This window comes from Phyllostomus discolor, chromosome 7 (assembly GCF_004126475.2).
Source record: "Phyllostomus discolor isolate MPI-MPIP mPhyDis1 chromosome 7, mPhyDis1.pri.v3, whole genome shotgun sequence".
In the NCBI taxonomy this organism is placed as follows: domain Eukaryota; kingdom Metazoa; phylum Chordata; class Mammalia; order Chiroptera; family Phyllostomidae; genus Phyllostomus; species Phyllostomus discolor.
Window position 1 is genome coordinate 37,120,374 of NC_040909.2, and position 20,278 is coordinate 37,140,651.

The 20,278-nt window shown below is 36.8% G+C and overlaps 1 protein-coding gene across 1 annotated transcript in view; it reads left to right on the forward strand.

Annotated features, from left to right (window-relative positions):
- RASA2 (RAS p21 protein activator 2) overlaps positions 1-20,278 on the forward strand; it is a 123,567-nt gene that overhangs the window by 97,953 nt on the left and 5,336 nt on the right. The window contains 7 exon segments of the mRNA XM_036030739.1: positions 5,811-5,894; positions 6,330-6,407; positions 10,110-10,183; positions 10,741-10,847; positions 19,251-19,333; positions 19,960-19,993; positions 19,996-20,167. Coding sequence (XP_035886632.1) covers positions 5,811-5,894; positions 6,330-6,407; positions 10,110-10,183; positions 10,741-10,847; positions 19,251-19,333; positions 19,960-19,993; positions 19,996-20,167 — 632 coding nt within the window.

The following is a 20,278-nucleotide window of genomic DNA, read 5'->3' on the forward strand; positions in this document are numbered from 1 at the left end:
CAAACAATTAGAACAGGAACAGAACCACAGAAATGGAGATCACATGGAGGGTTATCAACAGGAGAGTTGGAGGGGGGGAGAGGAGGAAAGGGTACAGAGAATAAGAAGCATAGATGGTAGGTAGAAAATAGACAGGGGGAGGATAAGAATAGTATGGGAAATGTAGAAGCCAAACAACTTATATGTATGACCTATGGACATGAACTAAAGTGAGGGAATGTGTATGGGAGGGGGTGTGCAGGGTGGAGGGGAGTGAAGGGGGAAAATGGGACAACTGTAATAGCATAATCAATAAAATGTATTTAAAAAAACTTTTCATTCTAATTGGGGAAATGAGGAAAATACATAAAATACGTAATCTAAAACTACATATATAAATCTAAAAGTAGCACCTGATTTGTACCAAGTGTAGAAGTATAGACAATTCATACTATCCAAATTGAGAGCAAGTGATGACCCCAGGAACCTTGGGGTGATGACATTGTCAAGACCAATACTAAAATTTACAGAATGGTTGGGGAGGAAAGCCAGTTAAAGTTTATTGGATTTTACATTTAGCAGTTCTTTGCATTTTGAGAAGTCAGTTTTAGAGTAGAAGAAAATAAGAAAATCAGATTGCAGAAGATTATAGAATAAATAGGTGACTGTAGTTTTACCTAGGAAATATATCAAAAGGAGCTTGCCCTGCTGCTAGAAAACATGGGCAAACTCAGGCATGTCCACATGAATGAATAATTTTTAAAAGCACTAATTTTAAAACATAGGTTATGCTAACATTGACACAATAGGCCACTCTTGCCAGAAATTTCATAGTAGGAATAAAAAAAGATTGAGCCATCCTTCTCACCATGTCTCCCATGCCTTGTAATGTTCAGCCATGGCATACTTCTCTAACCCTTCCATCTGTGTTAGGTGCCTGTCTCTCTCTCTCTTTTTTTTTTTAAGTTTTAAAATCCTAACCCAAGGATATGTTTTTATTGATTTTAGAAAGATAGAAGAGTGGAGCATGTCAGAGAGGGATAGAGAGAGGCAGAGAAACATCAGTGTTGAGAGAGAAACATTGATTGGTTGCCTCTTATATGTGCCCTGAATGGGTATCAAACCTGCAACCTAGGTGTGTTACCTGACTGGGAATCAAAACTTTTGGTGTATGGGATGACGCTCCAACCAACTGAGCCACTGGGCCAGGGCAGGTACCTCTCGTATAGTAGTACCCTGTGGCTCTCTCTGTCATGACATTTCTCATACTGTTTTATAATCATCTGTTTATAGCCTCTGCCTGTGGACTATTAGTATTGTAAGAGCAAGGGCTAGATCTTTTTCAAGTTTCTATAACCCAAGTACATGGCACAGTTTCTAGGATAACTAGGTTCTCAGTAAAGTTTGGGAGCGAAAGATGGTAGAAAGAGCCCATCAAATGATGAGTCTTTTCCAAATGGGAAAACCTACATATAGTTTAAATAGAGAAGAAGAGACCAAAAGAAGGAATAATTTAAAAGAGAAGGGGGCTTACTAATATCAGACCAGTATCCTAAAGGAGTTAGTAAGTATGTCTTTAAAAGAAAAAGTCATGGGGTAAATCTTGGGAAAAAGAATAATTCCTCCTTTGAAATATATGGTAGACTATATGAACTTGTTTTTTGTACATCAGGAATAGTCAAATAATGGTAAATTCATATGGTTCAACCTAATATAAAGAATAAAGGGTAAGATATGTTGTTTTGAGGTGAGAGAACCAATATTTTAGTTGACTTTAATAAATATTATATAGCATCTACTATATGCCATACTATGTACTGGGTGCCAGATGTTAAGGTACTGGTTATCTATGAAAAATTATGTCAAGTGGTAGCAGGGAAAAAGATTAGAATAACTTATTTGTTCACCAGGTGTCAACAGCAGCTCAGTGTGAGATGATTGTCAAATAGCAGCAAGGGCCACATTGCTGTAAACAAACTTCTGATGTGTAGAAACTGTATAAATATACTTTGTTCTCTTTCCCTGGTTCAGGAAAATTATAACCTAAAACACTGATTTTAAAACCAAATCTGAACAAGGAAGTCTTGGTGAAATTCAGTTTATTAGCACATTGTTAACTATTGTATATTCTTCTATGGCAGAGAATTATAGGGACCTTTTATACATATAATGGAATACTGAATGTTTAGCTAAATATTTTTGAATAACACAGTGTGTAACTGTTTCATAGGTATATAATGTTAATCATATCCCAGGTGGCCCTTCTTTTCCAGATTGCCTTACTTCCTGGTCATCTCTTCACATTTACTGCCTGTTTTCTATGTCGGGATCCTACAATATTAAGGAATGTAGACCAAAAACTAAACTAAAGCATTTCTATATCTAAATTTTCTTGAGTATGTCTTTTGATGGATGATAATGTTTTATTTGAATTCCCAAACCAAAGATGGTTCTATATAGTGATAGGGGAATTGTTTTTACAAATGTGTGGATTGGTGAAAACTCATCAACCTATATATATTTAAATCTGTTTATTTCACTGTATGTAAATTACACCTCAATTTTTTTTAAAGGGAAGGAGCAAGGACTCATTAAGGAGCACCATTTAGCCAATTTTATTTGTATTTACTTCTTTCTGGTAGACAGGCCCGAAAAACACCTTAATAGACCAAAATACTTAACCCTCTGCTAAGATTCTACATGAACTGGGTGACTTCTCATTTCCTAAGTTGAATTTTAGGTATTTGCTTCCATGGTGGAAAGACTTGATTGCAGAAGCTGTGTAAATTACTGAATATGCTTTGAGGTGGGTTGAGTACAGAAAATTTGGAAACTACCATTTTGGGTTAAAGGATAGAAAAAATTAGATGCCATTGACACTTCAAAAGTGAATAAAATTTGTTAGGTAATTCAAGTGGCCATACTGTACAGAACAACACAAATAATGTTCATTAAGTTATGGCTTTCAGAAGTAACACATCATAAATATAATTACTTTGGGAGGAATTGTCAGTTACATGTGGCTTCTTTAGTCTCTTTATTTCTTAGTCCAATGAGCTGTGCCTATCTTAGCTAGATTTTTTTTAATTATATTTTATTGATTACGCTGTTACAGTTGTCCCCATTTTTCCTCCTTTGCCTGCCCTCCACTAGCACCCCACACTCCCTCAGGCAGTCCTCACACCATTGTTCATGTCCATGGGTCATGCGGATATGTTCTTTGCCTACTCTATTTCCCATAATGTATTTTAGAGCCTCATGGCTGTTCTGTAACTACCAATTTGTAGTTTTTAATCCCCTCACCTCTTCACCCATTCCCCCACAGTTTTCTCCCATATGGCAACCATCAAAACACTCTCCATATCTTTGATTCTGTCTCTGTTTTTCTTGTTTGCTTAGTTTGTTTTTTAGATTCAATTGTTGATATGTATTTATTGCTATTTTGCTATTTTAGTTTTGATCTTCTTTTTCTTAAATAAGTCCCTTTAACATTTCATATAATAATGGTTTGGTGATGATGAACTCCTTTAATTTGTTCTTGTCTGGGAAGCTCTTTGTCTGCCCTTCAGTTATAAATGATATCTTTGCTGGGTAGAGCAGCCTTGGCTGTAGGTCCCTGCTTTTCATGACTTTGAATACTTCTTGCCAGTCCTGTCTAGGCTGCAAAGTTTCTCTTGAGAAATCATCTGACAGTCTTATCGGAACTCCCTTGTGGGTAACTAACTGCTTTTCTCTTGCTGCTTTTAAGATTCTCTCTGTATCTTTAACCTTTGGCATTTTAATTATGATGTGTCTTAGAGTGAGCCACTTTGCATCCACCTTGTTTGAGACTGTCTGTGCTTCCTAGACTTGCATGTCTGTTTCCTTCACCAAATTAGGGCACTTTTGTTCCTTATTTTTTCAATTAGATTTCTGATTTCTTGCTCTTTCTCTTCTCCTTCTGGCATACCTGTGATACAAATGTTGGAACACTTGAAATTGCCCCCAAAGCTGCTTACACTACCCTTGTTTTGGGGGATTCTTTTTTCTTGTTATTCTGATTGTGGGGTTTTTTTTTTTGCTTCCTTATATTCCACGTCATTGATTTGATTCTCCGCTTCATCCACTCAACTGTTGTTTCCCTATAAATTGTTCTTTATTTCAATTAGTGTATTCTTCATTTCTGACTGGTTCTTTTTTCACGCTGCTGAGGTCCTCACTGAGTTCCTTGAGCATCCTTATGACCATTGTTTTAAACTCTATATCTGATAGATTGCTCGTCTCCATTTTGTTTAGTTCGTTTTCTGGAGTTTTGATCTGTTCTTTCATTTGGGCTGTATTTCTTTGTCTTCTCATTTTGGTAGCATTCCTGTGCTATTTTCCATGTATTAAGTAGAACTGCTTTGACTACCTGTCTTGGTGGTGTGGCCTAATAAAGTAGGTGTCCTGTGGGGTCCAGTGGCATAGCCTCCCTTATCACCCAGGCTGGGTATTCGAGGTGTGCCCTTTGTGTAGGCTGAGTACACCCTCCTCTTCTGGTTGAGGCTTTATTGCTGTTGACAGGCCAATGGGAGGGATTCACCCAGGCCAGTCAGCTGTAAAGATTAGCCGTGACCACTACCAGCACCCACCATCCATGGAGGATCAGCTATGCAAGGGCAGGGTGGTGGTGCTCCAGTGTGGTCTGTGGTTGTCCATTGGGTGTATAGGCACTGGGTTTTCTCAGGTGATGCAGGTCAAGGTCAGCCTCTTCCTGTGTTTGTCCACGGCCACCCTGCCTGAGCTATAAAGCAATCTGAGAGGGCTGCCACTTGTGCTTAGCTTGGAGATCCCCAGGTAAAGCCAAGCTGTGAATCTAGGCTGGCTGCTACTAGTGCTGGGCCTCGGACCACTTTGCAAGAGGTACAGGGGCTGGGGGGCTCAGTGAGGCCAGTTGGTGCTTATTTGAAAGGATGTAGGAAGTTGAGAGGCATGAGCCCAGACCAGCCATTCATAAGGAAAAGTCACTGTTAATTGCTGTAAGTTGGGTGAGACAGGTCCTCAGGGGATCCTCAGGACAGGGCAAACAGTGTTAGCCAGGTTGATGGAATCTCAGATATGGTACTCGCCTGCTGGCTCTGTGGCTGTTTCGGGGGACAGTTCAAAAAAAGGGACAATGGCCTCTGCCCTTCTTTCTGTCTGGGAGAAAGCTGTCCCCCAACTCTTAATGCCAGACACTTCAGTTTCTCCCTGTATACCAGTTAGTGCCTTTCAAGGGGCTACCCCAGTGTTGGAGCTCAGAGGGAGTGAGCCTGAGTAAGTCCATGTGTGAGTCCTTTAACAGGAACTCCTTGAGACTCCAGAAGTTTCTTTCAGTGACTCATTCCCTGCTGGTTTTTGCATCCGGAAATTACGGGGACTTATCTTCCTGGCACTGGAACCTTGCGCCGGAGGGCCTGGGGAGGGCCTGGGACTCCTCACTCCTAAAATATCCATCCTGAATTTTTATTTACCATACATGGGTATGGAACCAGCCAGTTCCACATCTTCCAGTCTGGATAGATGTGGCTTCTTTAATTCCATAGTTGTCAAGCTTCCATTCAACTTGATTTCTGATGATTTTAAGTGATGGTTGTTTTATAATTTAGTTGTAATTTTGATGTGATTGTGCAAGGATGTGAGCTGTATTTACCTGTGCCACCATCTTGACTGGGAGTCTCTCTTTGCTAGATTTTAACTATGTTGCCTTGAATGAACATTTTGAGAATTATTTTAAGAGCAATATAGTCCATTCACTCTCTTCTGCTTTTTATACAAATTCAATTTTTTTGAAAACTTAACAGGGGTTTTGTGTCCTTTTTTATATTCCTCAGGACCCACAGACAATTAGAACATTAACTCTCATCTCAAAAACCATTCAGACTTTGGGAAGCTGTGGTAGTTTGTCCAAAAGCAAGGTAAGTCTTTACATCTCTTGCTTTGTAGTCACACTTCTAAATATTGTTTTATTCTGTGATCCCCCCTCCCTTACTCCTTTCCAAATCAAAAACAAAGGTAAATAAAAAATACATAGTACATACAGATGCAATAGCTATCTTTTAGGTAGATGTTGTGTCTTAGTCACCTATTAAAGAGGACAGATTGGTTTAAACTAACATACCTATGAGGGGGCGAGAGTCTGGTAAACTGATGCCAGTGCGTCCTGTTTGTCTGTCTGCACCATAATCACTTACGAGCTACTGAGGAAATCCAGCTCCAAACCCTATACCTTTCTTAAAATGTATGATTAAAACTGTTTAGGTCTTAATGCTAAGATTTATTAAAAATATAGTCCGCTGGTATTCTAAGTTCTCTACTCAATATATATAAATCCTCTGTGTTTTTTTCCTTAGTCAAGTTTCAAGGAGACATTCATGTGTGAATTTTTCAAAATGTTTCAAGAAGAAGGATACATTATAGCAGTTAAAAAGGTATGATTGTTTTGCTCTGGAAATATTAACATTTCATATAGTACTGAGGAAATAATATTTCATAATATTCTTAGAAGTTAATCCCCAATTTAAATAAATAATGTAAAATTATCCATCAACTATAACAAAGCTATCTTTTTCCCCTCTTTCTCCTCCCATTCAAAACTGGGATTTTTAGCTGTGAAAACACCTAAATGAGCTTTAGCAGTGGCTGCTATTGCCAGTGTCCTAATAACATTAGTTACAAGTATCTAGAATTAGTGTTTCTCAACAGTGGCATTACTGGCAATTAGTTGAGTAATTCTAGATTGTGAGGGGGCTGTCTTGTACATTGTAGGATATTTAGCCTCATCTCTGACCTCCACCAACTAGACCAGTAGCATGTCCCTAGTTTGAAAACCAAAAATGTCTCTAAACAGCCAAATGACCCCTGAAGAACAAAAGTTGCCCCTGATCGAGAACCTTTAGTCTAGAGGTAAAGACTTTCTGTGTGCCTGATGTATAGTAAGCACTTAATTGCATAGTAGAAAATATACGAATTGCTGAACATTTTATAAACAATATAGACATATGGTAGTCACTCAAGAAAAGTTCCTAAAATTAAAATGTACAAAGTCCTACAGTGTATAATATCCTAATTGCAAGGCTTACAATATACAAAAATTGCTATACTTAGAAATTGAAATTGTTTTGAAAGGATCTATAATTTCTTGAGTTTTTAGTTCTGAATCATTCTAAACAAAATGTAGCATTATTGTCATAGCCTAAAAATTTGTTGAGAAAAGTTGTGTTTTTTTTTTATTTTTTTTAATTTTATTTTAATTGTTGTTCAAGTACAGTTTTCTGTCTTTTACTCCCATCCCAGCCCACCCCCCCAACCCTCCCCACCTCCTTCCCATTTCCACTCCCCCTTAGTTTTTGTCCATGTATCCTTTATACTTGTTCCTGTAAACCCTTTCCCTTTTCCCCTGAAATTCCCTCCCCTCTCCCCTCTGGTCACTGTCATCCTGTAAAAGAAAAGTTGTTTTAAAGTATATCAAATCTTGGCTTGAAGAAAGTACTATATCTTATTTATCACTGTTCTAACTTAATGAATTCAAATTAGCAAAGCCAAGTTTTAAAGATTTCATTCATTGTCTACAACTTGATTCACAGTTGATTGCCAAGAGTATATTTTGTGGAAGTATGTTTGTACTTTTTTATACTTTTAAAGTTCTTACAGGGACTCAGTAAATGAAAATGATGATTTAAAAAATTAAAGCCCATTGGAATCTTTTCATCTAGTATAATGGAAGTTCAACCAAAATTTTTTTAAGCAACCATTGAAGGCTTTTGATGAGAAACTCTTTCCAAAGAATAAGGAAAGAGAAAGCTGTCCTTTTATTTATAGGACATTGTTGAAGCATTTGTGGGACAGTGTAGGCAGACTTTTTTTGGCAATAGTATGATATACTATCTTTTGTTTTAAGGTTGTTTTCCATTTTTTATGACCTAGGCCATAGTAGCATCTGATTTTTTTCCCTGACATAATCAGAATGTGCAGAATTGATAAGGTCAGTGGAGAAAGTATGTAAGGGGCGCCAGGAGGTTAGTCTGTTCCTGAACCGCTCAGTGTCACCCACTCGCGTTCTCATGGGCTGTTACTATGGTATGTCTCTGTCTCAAGTTTGGTTCTAGATTCCTGAACTAGCATAGGATATTTTGCCCTAATATAAGAGTTTTCTTTGTCATTCACTAGCTAAGTCTGGATATGTGCGGTACCATAAAGTGCAAAAGCTTACAAAGCCCAACTTCTCATTCCATATTGTTCTCACTAGTGACATTGACCACTGCTCCAGAAGAAGATAGGTTGTAACTCTGAATCCTGTACTGTTCCCACAGCAGATAGAGAGGGTAGCCCTGACAGGTATATACACAGAATGATTATATTATTTAGTGTCCAAACCTGGATACTTTTAAGAATTAAAAGGAGTTCTGTTGATTATGTTGGGACCACAGCTGTAGACAGGGACAGCCCTGAGCACACTGGGACCTGTATTCACCCTGCCTATAGTCCATCTTAATTATTGTGTTTTCTTTCATTTTGTCTAACTGTATTTACCCTCTAGTTGCTTATAAATACAGCAGATAAATGGTAAATGTAAAAATTATCATAAATAATATTTGTCAAATAAATCAGTGCCTTCAGGTAAAACTAAGAAATTAAACATTCAAATAAATCTGTTATACTCCATTAGCAGGTGGTCCCTAGTGAAAGTTACCAGTTGATAGGAAACTTCTTTATTCCCTTAGGTACTTATTCTGTACCACCCACATACGTATAATGCAAAAGAAATTCTGCTCATGTTCTTTCACTTGCCAAGATTTCCTTCCAGGAAACCAGAAGTAAACATTCCATTGGAAATCCCCCAAGTGTGGGTTCTGGTGGGTAATTCACAGCCAGTCTTAGGAGACAATGGCTGTGCCCACAAATTCTGTTTACATCAGGCACTGGTGCCTCAATGTCATTCTTATTGGAATGTAATTCATTTTTGTTTTTTAAGTCTGAAATGGGACAACATAGAAAAGTATAAATAAAAAAACAAGGACTAAACATACACCAGTAGTTCATTTATTGTACAAAATAGAATTCCTCTCAAAGAACAAGAATTGTTCTAATTTCCCTTTCCCATGAAAGCCACCTGCCAGGAAGCTCTTGACAAGTCAAGGTAGCATATTTGTGAATGCTCTTCACTAGAGCATTCACAAATACACTATACTAAAGCATTCCCTTGCTAGAGATGGGTACTTTAAATTTTCTTGAGCCACCATATTCCTATGTTTGCCATAGGAAGTTTATAAATTGTGTTTAGAATCCAGGTTATTCCAGAGAACCCAGTTATACTTCAGTCATTCCTATGAAATACTGTCTCCCAGGGCTAAAGTCAATTTATAGTAGAAGTCAGCAAACCCTTCTCTGTCAGGGGCGAGTGAGTAAATATTTCAGGCTTATCTGGTCACATAAGGGCTCTGCCACATACTCTTTTTTATGTGTTTATTTTTACAACCCTTTAAAAATGTAAAACAATTTCTTAACTCATGAGCCTTACAAAAACAGGCTGCAGGTTGAATCTGGCCTGCTGCGCTATGGTTTGGTGATCCCTTACCTCTAATAGAAGTTTACAATCCTATACCTAAAATCATTGGGACCAGAAGTATATCAGCATTCAGTTTTCAGAGTTCTGAAAAGTATATGTTATATGTTATATAATATCCCCACTGAGGCCTTATTATTCCTAATCAAACACATTAACGTTTATGTGGCACAATTTACTCTCAGTAGTTAAGTAGCCTTACACCAGTTTGGGATAAGTTATACCCCCAAATGAGGTACTGTAAATTAGAAACAAGACAAAAAATCTCTTTGTTTTCAGAACTTTAGAGATTTCAGAACTACAGTTAAGAGATTACAGATTGAATTCTTTCTACAAGGAACTATATTCTGGGCTTTAAGTAATTTAAGAATAAACTTTTTAGAATACTTGTCATTTGTAAATTAGGGACTTCCTCTACAATTAAATATGTGGTTTGCTTTATATATTACAACTATGTGTATTCCTTAATAATAAAGGCCTTTACAGTCTTCTCATTGGCATTTAAAATAAGCTGAATTTATGATGTATCTTACCACAAAGTATAATGTTTGCCTATTTCCCCATTCAGTTCTTGGATGAAATTTCATCTACTGAAACTAAAGTGTCCAGTGGTACGAGTGAGCCTGTACACCTGAAAGAAGGGTAATTTAATGAAATTAGACGTTAAGGTCACGTTTTAGTATAGATGTTAAGTAAGTACAAAGAACGTGGGTCTGGGAGTGGGGAAATCTGGGGTTTTGTTCTGTGCTAGAGCTGCCTGCGTACCATCAATCAGGTAAGTCACTCTCACGGTCCCATAAACTTCACGTCGGGTGGGCATGACTCCTTGTCCATACAGTCCAGTAGTTGTTTGGCAAATATAATGGGATTGTGGGTATTAGACTAAGTAGAGTTACTGTTTTTGGAAAATAACAGTACTGTTCGGTCTGAAAGTAGTAGTAGTATCACTGGAAGTTAAGGGGGGAAATCACTCATTTGGCCTTTTTAGTTCTGGGTGGCACAGTTATAAATTAAATTAATTAAAGGATTTATTCCCTTAACGTAGCCAAAATAAATGTAAAAGGTTTAGATGTCAAAAATACTTTTATATGCTTAATATAATCCTATACCACTTTTTTACACCATTTAAGATGAAGACCATTTTTTGTTTTGGCTAACTAATATTTGTAACTAAATATTTACATCTGTTGTTTTGGCAGTGAGATGTATAAAAGAGCTCAGGGAAGAAATCGGATTGGAAAAAGGAACTTCAAGAAACGGTGGTTCTGCTTAACAAGCAGAGAGCTCACCTACCACAAACAGCCAGGTAGTTGCACGTATGCTTTATTGTGGGATCTTTTCCTGGTTCTCAGTGAAGATATCTTTTTGCTGCTTAATGTGACTGTAGTGAACCTTCTCACTGATATTACTGTAGTGTATAGTTTCTTACAGTGATACACACACTAAGAATGCAGTAAATATTTGACAAGTGACACCATGTAAATTAAATTGTTCACACACATGTTCTTTTTTTTAAAAGTCCCTGCTGTTATAATCAGTAAGAAACAACATTAAGACCTCGTAGAACTGCGAAGTTTCTTTAACTCTCAGAGTGAAATTGGTAGGCATCAATATCTAATAAATGAGAGTATTTTGTCATACCATAGATAGTGATTCCTATAAAGTTATTGGGTTCATTCTAGACTGTTGGCTAAGCCAACACCAAGATGGAATTTTTAATTATTTGTCTTCTGAGAAAGTACAAATAGGCTGTTTGGGTAAAAAGCCATCTTTTTACACTGTGATATTGAGGGCTTCTGAGAGGCAGTTTGCCTTTCAGTGGATTTACACAATGCTTAAAATCGTCACCTTTTAAGTTTATTGCTTGGAGTAAAGTATTGCCCACAGAAGGCCATGAGCTTCTTCTGATAGCAAAAACTTAGTATCTAGATCATAGATCACATGCAGTAGAATCCCTTTTATTCAAAGTGATCAGGATCCAAAGGTGTTCACTTAATCAAAAAAAAATCAGTTAAAGCAAGAATCACTGGAAAACAAACAAAAAGATGCATACATATTTTAAATATTTATGTAATTGTTTACCAATCTTTTGATAGCAAGCCAAGATCTTTTCTTTGAATATAGATCTATAGGTTGGATTTCCCCTTCTTTCTTGTGCATGTATACCACAAATGTATCAGTTTTCATATTGATTTCTCCAAAGTGAAACCAGAACTTAAATACTTGAAAAGTAATCAAAGTACAGAATCCTTTTAGATTTTCAGGATAGTCGCTCTAATCTTTTACAGCCCTCTCACCCCCATATAAATCAACTTTATTTGTATAGATATAGGTCTCCTTTTTTTGAAGGTTTTCAAAGCACCTGCCTGATTTTCATATAAATAGTAAATCTCTTAGTAGAGGGCAGTTGTTACTTTATGTATATTTCAGTAGATTATAATTACAGTGTGGAAAATAGCATAAATAAGTTTGGGGACAAACTCAGTGGACTTGGTAAGCAAAAAAAGAAAAAGCCTAACCAATGGAACAGAAGCTGAACAGATAGTAAGTAGCCTAGCAACCACAAGCATTCTGCATCCCATGAACATCATCCATTATGTTTTATGGAGGAAATGGGGAGTCTCAGTCAATCCATCAGATATGGTAGGTGAAGTAAGAGAGCTTCGCCTGTAAATTCTGAAATGATAAAACAAACACCAGACATAGGCTATTTTTAAGAGAATATAGGGTGCTAAGTAAGGTGCTTCTTGAAGAAACCATAAGAAAAATGTTTTGTTTTATAATTTCTTTGAATGGCCTAGCCAGGATAACTATATATATCCAAATATGTTAGTAAGACATAAGAAACCAAATGCATTTTTTATTTAGGGTCCAGATAATTTGTTATGGCATACAAACATTCAAATGACTAAAGATCAATAGGCTACATACTTGCCCTTTCGGACAGCACTTTTTATGCTAAATATATTTTGAGAGGTTTAGAAGTTACAGCTTATGTTGAATACTGTATAAATGTCCTCACATATATAGCGGCATTTTAAAAATAGCTGTCATAATGTGCTATGTTTAAATTATGTTTACATTAACAGCACATTGAAATAAAATTTAAGGTGAGGTAGTCATTCTTCGTGAATAAAAAAAGCTATTTTTTCCTTATTTAAAGTATCTTCTAATCTAAGCAAATATTCTCGTCATTTCTGGTTTTAGACTTTAGACAAAGAATCCGATGATAGCTTTGGACTCTTTCCTCCAGGAAAATGCACATACAAACTAGACACGAAATTTTGCATGTGATTTCAGGGAGTTCATAGACCCAAAGCCCATTCATAGTTCTCAGTAACTTCTGTTCCAGCCAGTGATCTTATGAGGATAAAGTTTTGTGGAATGATTAGGCTGCTCTAGGTATAAAATAGACACATTAGAAATTAACATTGTTTTCAGGCCTTAAGAAATTTAACATGTTGGAATGACTTGAAGGAATGAACTCTGCTCTATGAAGTTATGAGATTGTTTACCAAAGCCTACAGTTTTACACATCCATGCCTGTTGCTTTAACTATTTTGATGGATTTTTCCAAAATGTATTACATGCTTCCCTGTCTTCTAAAAAAGAGTTCATTGAACGTAAGTTAACATTTTCTAGATGACTTGGATCTGTCATTGATAATAATTATTATATAGTGCTCTTATTTAGTGATGTTTTCAGGGCTGTTTATGGGTGTGTTTATGGGCTGTTTATGGCTGTTTCAGCAGCTGTTTACTCCCCAGCTAAATGCCTTGGACTGCTGTGCTTTTTGTGTTTCTGTGTTCGTTTTTCTCTATTCCCTTTATGTTTAGGCTGACATCTTAATTTCTTGTGCTGTCAGTGAACCATAATGTAATGTCTCACTTCCACCTCCATCACCCACCTCCATTTTTTACTGTTAATATACTAGGAGTGAGGATATAGGTTCTGTGTTTGTTAAAAACTTAAGGAATTTCCTCTATGAATAAGGTACATGGGCTTTGGATTCTCTGGTTGTTAAGCAAATGTTTTATCTACTTCCTGTTTCCTTGCTGCTTTCTAGACAGCCAAGACTGCTAGTTAATTCTCTTGCTACACTTACTGTGTAACTTTGGTGTCTGAAGGAGTGCCTCCCAAAGTCTCTGTAACATAGTTCTGAATCATTGAGTCTTTTGTTCCATCCTCTTACTGGACACTAGTAGGCTGAATTTTTCTACCACTTAGAGTCAAACCATATGGTTTTTTTCCAAATTAGTGGAAAAGGAATTAATATAATTTTTTTGATGTTAAGGGTTTTTTTCAAATAAGTTGTTAAATTTTTGGTTCCTGCTTAAGTAATTACTTACAAGCAATAGTAAGCAACAAATCTTAAAGACAACTAAGTTAACATGTAGCAATGACTATTACAGGGCACTCAGTCAGTTATCAGTCATGATTACATTGACAGTTTTGTATGGACCTATGTGCTTGTGGTTATGGTTTTACTGCTACACTGCAACGTAGTCATCTTCTACAAGTAGAAGTTCTCCTAGTTGTATGCTGGAACCAAATGCATTATTGATATTCCAGCCTCTTCCTGTCTCATGCAGCCTCATTTTTGCTTTCTCCATGTCACTTCACCAGACTACTCTTGCAATTTCTTTAACTTATATTCTTTTATATTCATGCTTTTGCATATGCTTTACCTAGAAATACCTTTCTTTCCTTCTTCACCTTTAAGACTTAAACCAAGTGTTAGTTCTTCACAGAAGTCATTTATAAGCCTCTAGCCACCTCAGTTGAGGTATGCCCTTACAATGTTTCTTTGTCACCTTAGTGATAACTTCTATCACAGTATATGGTCTTTAATTTTCTCTCTCTGTTTCCCTGGTCTTCAAAATCCTCAATGGTAGGGACTGTGTTTTTACTACCTTCATTAAGGCATTACATTAAGTAAATGTTGATAAATGGTGTTCTTCAAAGAAGACTATATCTTCTAGATATGTTATCATCCAAATTATTTTAGAACTACAGCTCTAGGCTTCTAACCTGTTCACCAAGTGTGCTAATAATAGATTGTTAACAAATTCACCTCTAAAATTCTGTCCCATGTTCTCCAGACTTGATTAGGTATTGGGTACTTTGGGAGACTTGACATACACAGATTTATACACACAGCCGACACAACTTCCATGTGATACCCAGTGTTCCAGCTCACATAGCTTGTGGACAATATGAAAGAACCTTCCATGATGTTTTAAACAGGAATTTTAATACATTTGGATTAACTTGGTTTTCACCTGCTCATATCTTCTCACCCAGGGCTCTATAGTATTTTTTTCTTTGACAATTAAAGGATATCATCAATTCATTCATGCATTCATTCACTAAATATTTTATTGAGTGCCTACTTTCTGCCAGACACTGATAGATTCTAGAGAAAACAGTAGTGAACAAAACATACCAAAATCCTTGCCCTTGTAGATCTTACAGTTTAGTAGTAGTAAATAATACACACACTCAAAACAAGCAGTATATTGGATGGTTATATTTATTTGTTTTTTCATTTAAAAAATATATATTTTATTAAGTGAGATGGACAAAAATAAAGCACAGGAGGAAATAGACAATGGTGGGCTCATTGAGGAGAGTTCTAATATTAAAAATCCTAGCCAAGAATGGCTTCATTAAGGTGAAGATGACAAAGGAATGTGCCAGGTGGGTATATGGAGTAATAACAACACAAACATAGCTAACAGCAGCCAGTATAAAGGCCTTGGAAAGAATTATGCCTGGGGTAGTCAGGAGACAAGAGAAATCTGCTGTGGCTAGGGAAAAAAATGAGTAAAGGGATAATTATAGAAACTGAGGCCAAAAGATCACGGAGAAGTTAGACATTATAGGGCTTTGTGGACCATTGGAGGTCTTTTACTCTGAGCAAGGTGGAAAGGCATTGGAGAATTGTAAGCAGAGGAATAATCTTGCTTTAATAGGATTAATCACTCATGTCATGTGGAATGTTAAGAGAAAAATAGAATGCAAGGGGCAAGGAGGCAAGTTAAGGCACTTTTGCAGTAACCCTAGGGAGAGAGGATAATGATTTCAACCAGTTGGCAACCATGGAGGTGGTAGAAATGGATCACATCCTGGACTTACGAGGATAGTACTCACAGGATTTGCTAGAGAAAGGGTCCTCAACCCCAAGGCCACAGACTATACCAGACCAGATCCATAGTGGGCCGCACAGCAGGAGGTGAACAGCTAGCTGGCGAAAGCTTCATCTGTATCTATAGCCTGTATTTATAGCCACTCGCCATCACCTACATTGGCACCTGAGCTCTGCCTCCTGTCAGATCAGCAGTGGCATTAGATTCTCATAGCAGAATCTATGCACTTGAATCATCCCCAAACCATCCCCCATCCCCTGGTCCGTGGAAAAATTGTCTTCCACAAACCAGCCCCTGGTGCTGAAAAGTCTCTGCTGTGCCGGAGGATCAGATATTGAGAGAGAGAGAAAGAGGTGGGATCCCCTCCTCCCATCCTACCCAGCATTATTTCTTATATAACACATTTGGCTTTCCTGGATTTATTGTTTATTTTGCAGGAATGTTCCTCAAGGAATTATTCCAGATAGACTTTATGACTGATACATTTTCTGAGTCCTGGCATATTTTTAAAAGTATTTTTACCCTTATTCTTAAATGATAGACTGTATTTAAAATTATTTTCACTCAGAATTTTGAAGATACTACCCCATGGTTTGCTAGTTTCCATTGTTGCGGGTGAGAATTTTAATGTCAGTCTTCTGGTTCTCAGTCTTGATTCTTCCTAGAAACTCTTTAGACTTCGTTTAGCCTTCAAGTTCTGCTGTTTTACAACCAAGTGCATAGATATTGTCTCTTTTTCTTCCATTTGTTCAGCACTTGATGGGTCCTTTCAATCTGAAGACCTCCTACCTTAATCTCTGAGGCATTTTCCTTGGTAATTTTCTCCTGAACACTTTTTCTATTCTGTTTCTAGAATTCCGATTAGACAGATATTGAAACTTCTGATTCCATTTGCCATGGCTCTTAACTTTTTTACTTAACAGTTTCTTTGTCTTTTTGTGTGTATTTTTGGAGAGTCCTCAGTAAAATAATTTGTTTTACTAATTTACTTTGCAATTCATTCCAGTTAACACCATTCATGGTGAAATTAACTCTGACATGACAGTGTGTTTCTGGGAGCAATGTGCTTTCTGTATGTATGCGACCCTGTAGTTTGTCCAGAAACGAACAAACGTGGCAATTCTAGGGTGTGTGTATGCTTTATATATTCAACAAACCTAAAATAGAAATTTCCTGCAAAACTTTTAAATTCTCTCTAGTCTCCATGGTTCCCTCCTGTAGCTTGGTACCCAAAGACGTGTCTTCTTCGCCTCGTGATTTGTTATTCCCAATTCCCCCAGATGTTGCTCTCTTTGTTGTACTATGTGTGTCCCTCCTTTAGCATTTGGTGGTTTCCTCATTTGTTTGGTAAATTTTTGGGTGATTTGTTCATTTTTGTGTTTTAAAGTTCAATCGCCTGCTTGAGTGTTCAGTAGCTTTCTGCCAATGATTATGAGGGAGGGGCAAGGGTGCTGGTGCTTATCCTCTGGTGCAGGTGCTCTCCTTCCCTCCTGAGAGCCAGCAACTACCTTTGACATGGCACTGCTCTGCAGCCCAGGACTGCATCCTTGCTGCTTTAGCCTGGGGCACATGCCTCTGTTGACTGATGCTTAGCGCAAGCTGGGGGTTGGCAGGGTGCGGGCGGGGGTGGGGGAGGATGAGGGCCTCATTGGCCCAGCTATTCCAGATGCAACTCATCGCCTAATCATCCTGATGTGTGTCTGAGAGTGTCCATTGACTGTGGCTTAAAGCTCTCTTCTAACCAGCCCGACTTTTGCAGCTGTTTTCTATGCTACATGCAGCTCCACCTGGAGCTTTCTTCAGTTTACTCCCTCTACACTCTCCCCTCCACCCCTGTAAATTTGACCTTGTCTGCTTCCAGGAGACTGCTGATAGTCTTTTCTTACTTCCCATGCATTTACGATTTGTATTTGTTAAAGTTAAATGTTGTTTCCTCATAAAAGTTTTCCCCAACCATCCAATTAAAGTCACTTCCCAATTACTTTCTACCATATCACCTCGGGTTATTTTCATTATAGCATTTGTTTATGCCTGATATTTACTTTTGTCGATCTTTCCAGACCTAAATGTAAACTTTACTAGGGGCCTTATGTGTTCTGTTTACTGCTTTATCCCAAGTGGGATACAGTGTCTGGTATATGGTAGACATTCAGTATGATAGTTGAAATAAGTGACTTCCTGTCTTTTTTTTATGTATCACTTTTGCTTAAATTATACAAGTTTTAGATTTTATTATAGAAACCAGGTTTAGCAAACAGTCTATGTTAACCTCTCTGACCAAAAAGAAAACCTTTATTAACCAAATAATTGTCTTTGACCAAAAAGCTATATATATTAATCCATGGACTAATATAAAATGTAAAAGTCTTAACCTCCAGCACTTTGATCCACATGTCATTAAAACAAAGTTTGGTGGGAAGTAAAGCAAAGCTTTGATTTTCTAAGAACAACATTACCAAATGACCAGAAAAGGTTGTAATTCTATTTGTTTATAGTTTCTATGACTATATGAGATCAAGTCTATTCTCAAGCAACTTGTAGGTTAAAGTGTATCTTATCTTTTATGCCATATTATTATGGAGCTCCTTTAGCAAATTCAAATTTCCAAATTCTTAAATTAGGTTAAAGATTCACTCTACCAAATAAAATTTTTACTTTTGTTTCCTATATCTCTTAGAGTAAATTTGGTAGCTTTGGTCAGCTGACCAGCCAACATGTGATAGTAATGAATAATTTTTCAATTTAAAATAATTATTTTGCCTCTACTGGTATGGCTCAGTTGGTTGGACGTCATCCTGCAAAGCAAAAGGTTGCCAGTTCAATTCCTGAACAGGGCACATGCCTGGGTAGCGGATTAGATACTCTGGCTGGGGCACATGTCTCTCTGGTTAGAGACAACCGATCAATGTTTCTCTCCTTCTCTTTCCCCCTCCCTTCCCCTCTCTCAATAAATAGGTAGGTAGGTAGATATTTATTTGTTTGTTTATTTATTTATTTGGGGGTTTAACCCCTTAATTAATATTAAATTGAAAAACTAGAAAAATCCACTTAGATATAATCAAATTCACTGCTCATATAATAATTTCATGCCTGAAAATTCCATGTTTTAGCAAGTTTTAAGTATGCCTCTATTACTAAGTATGTATTTTTAGTCCCTACATAATGTTACAAAATAATATAACACTTTACAAAATAATATTGATGTTAAAAAAAAGATTTATGAGAATTCTAATAAACTGAAGAATGCTTTTTGAATACGGTCTCACAGCAAAATAAATATAATGGTAATGTATTAAAATATTGTTTTTATTTTCTACATAGAGATTAAATTTATTTCCACATTTTTCTTGGAAAATGTTTTAGTTTTTGAAAAAAAAAGAGGAAGTCTCTTTATAGAAAACAATTAATTTATCTGTTCCATAAAAAATATTATTTATATATGTGCAATTTGGAAATCTGTAGTTACTTATACCATTGAGAATGAACTTAAATCTTACACCATTAGCCTCTTTATAATTCTGAGGAAGTTATTTATTTTGTTGTACTTCTTTTATTATTAGGCAAAGATGCACTTTACACAATTCCAGTGAAAAACATTCTTGCTGTGGAAAAACTGGAAGATAGCTCTTTCAACAAGAAAAATGTGAGTTACAGAAATAAGTAAAATTTTTTAAATTGCATATAATTACCTACTCAAAATTTTTCAAGAGGTTGGTCATTTTAGTATTTGCCAATTAATCATCAATACTCTATCATTGCTGGTTAGGTCTCTGTCTTAAAATTGTCCATTATTGTTGATGCTTTGTATAGTCTGCCTAGCCTATTAAGTTAAAGGTACTTTTCTCAATATTACCCTATGAAACTTTTCAGTTTGACATTCAAGTCTTGTAGTAATATAGTCAACCAATCTTTACAGTTTTATCTTCTGCTGCCACTCAATACATACCATTATACTCCAGCCAACCAAGATGATTTTCTTCTTTTTCTGTATTTTCCCGCTGCTTTGCCTTTCCTTACACTTTTTTCTCCAAGTAAAATTCCCTCCCTTAATTCCTATTTTATGATAGTCTGTTCCTTTGGGCATGTGTGGTTTCTAAAATTATATAATAATGTACTGTTTAGTCTCATGTGACTTAGATTGCTTGACATGTAACAGTTCGAGATACCTGAGCCAAGCAAACTCTATTTCTCTTATATACGTTTTCCTGTTTTGTACTATGTGTTGGTTTTGATACTGTTACTAACTTTTTATCTTAATTGCCTATAAAGATGTTCCAAGTCATACATACGGAGAAACCACTCTATGTCAGGCAAATAATTGTGTGGAAGCTAATGAATGGATAGACGTGCTCTGCAGGGTGAGCCGATGCAATCAGAACAGGCTCAGTTCTTATCATCCCTCTGCATATCTGAATGGCAGCTGGCTCTGCTGCCAGGAGACCAGTGAAAACGCTCGAGGCTGCAAGCCCTGTACTGCGTAAGTGTCTTCTGATTTAAAAAGCAGTGTTTTCATATGTGGCCTATCTATCCAATGGAGTGTTAGCCATGAAGGGGAATGGAGTAGTGATGTATGTTACAACACACATGA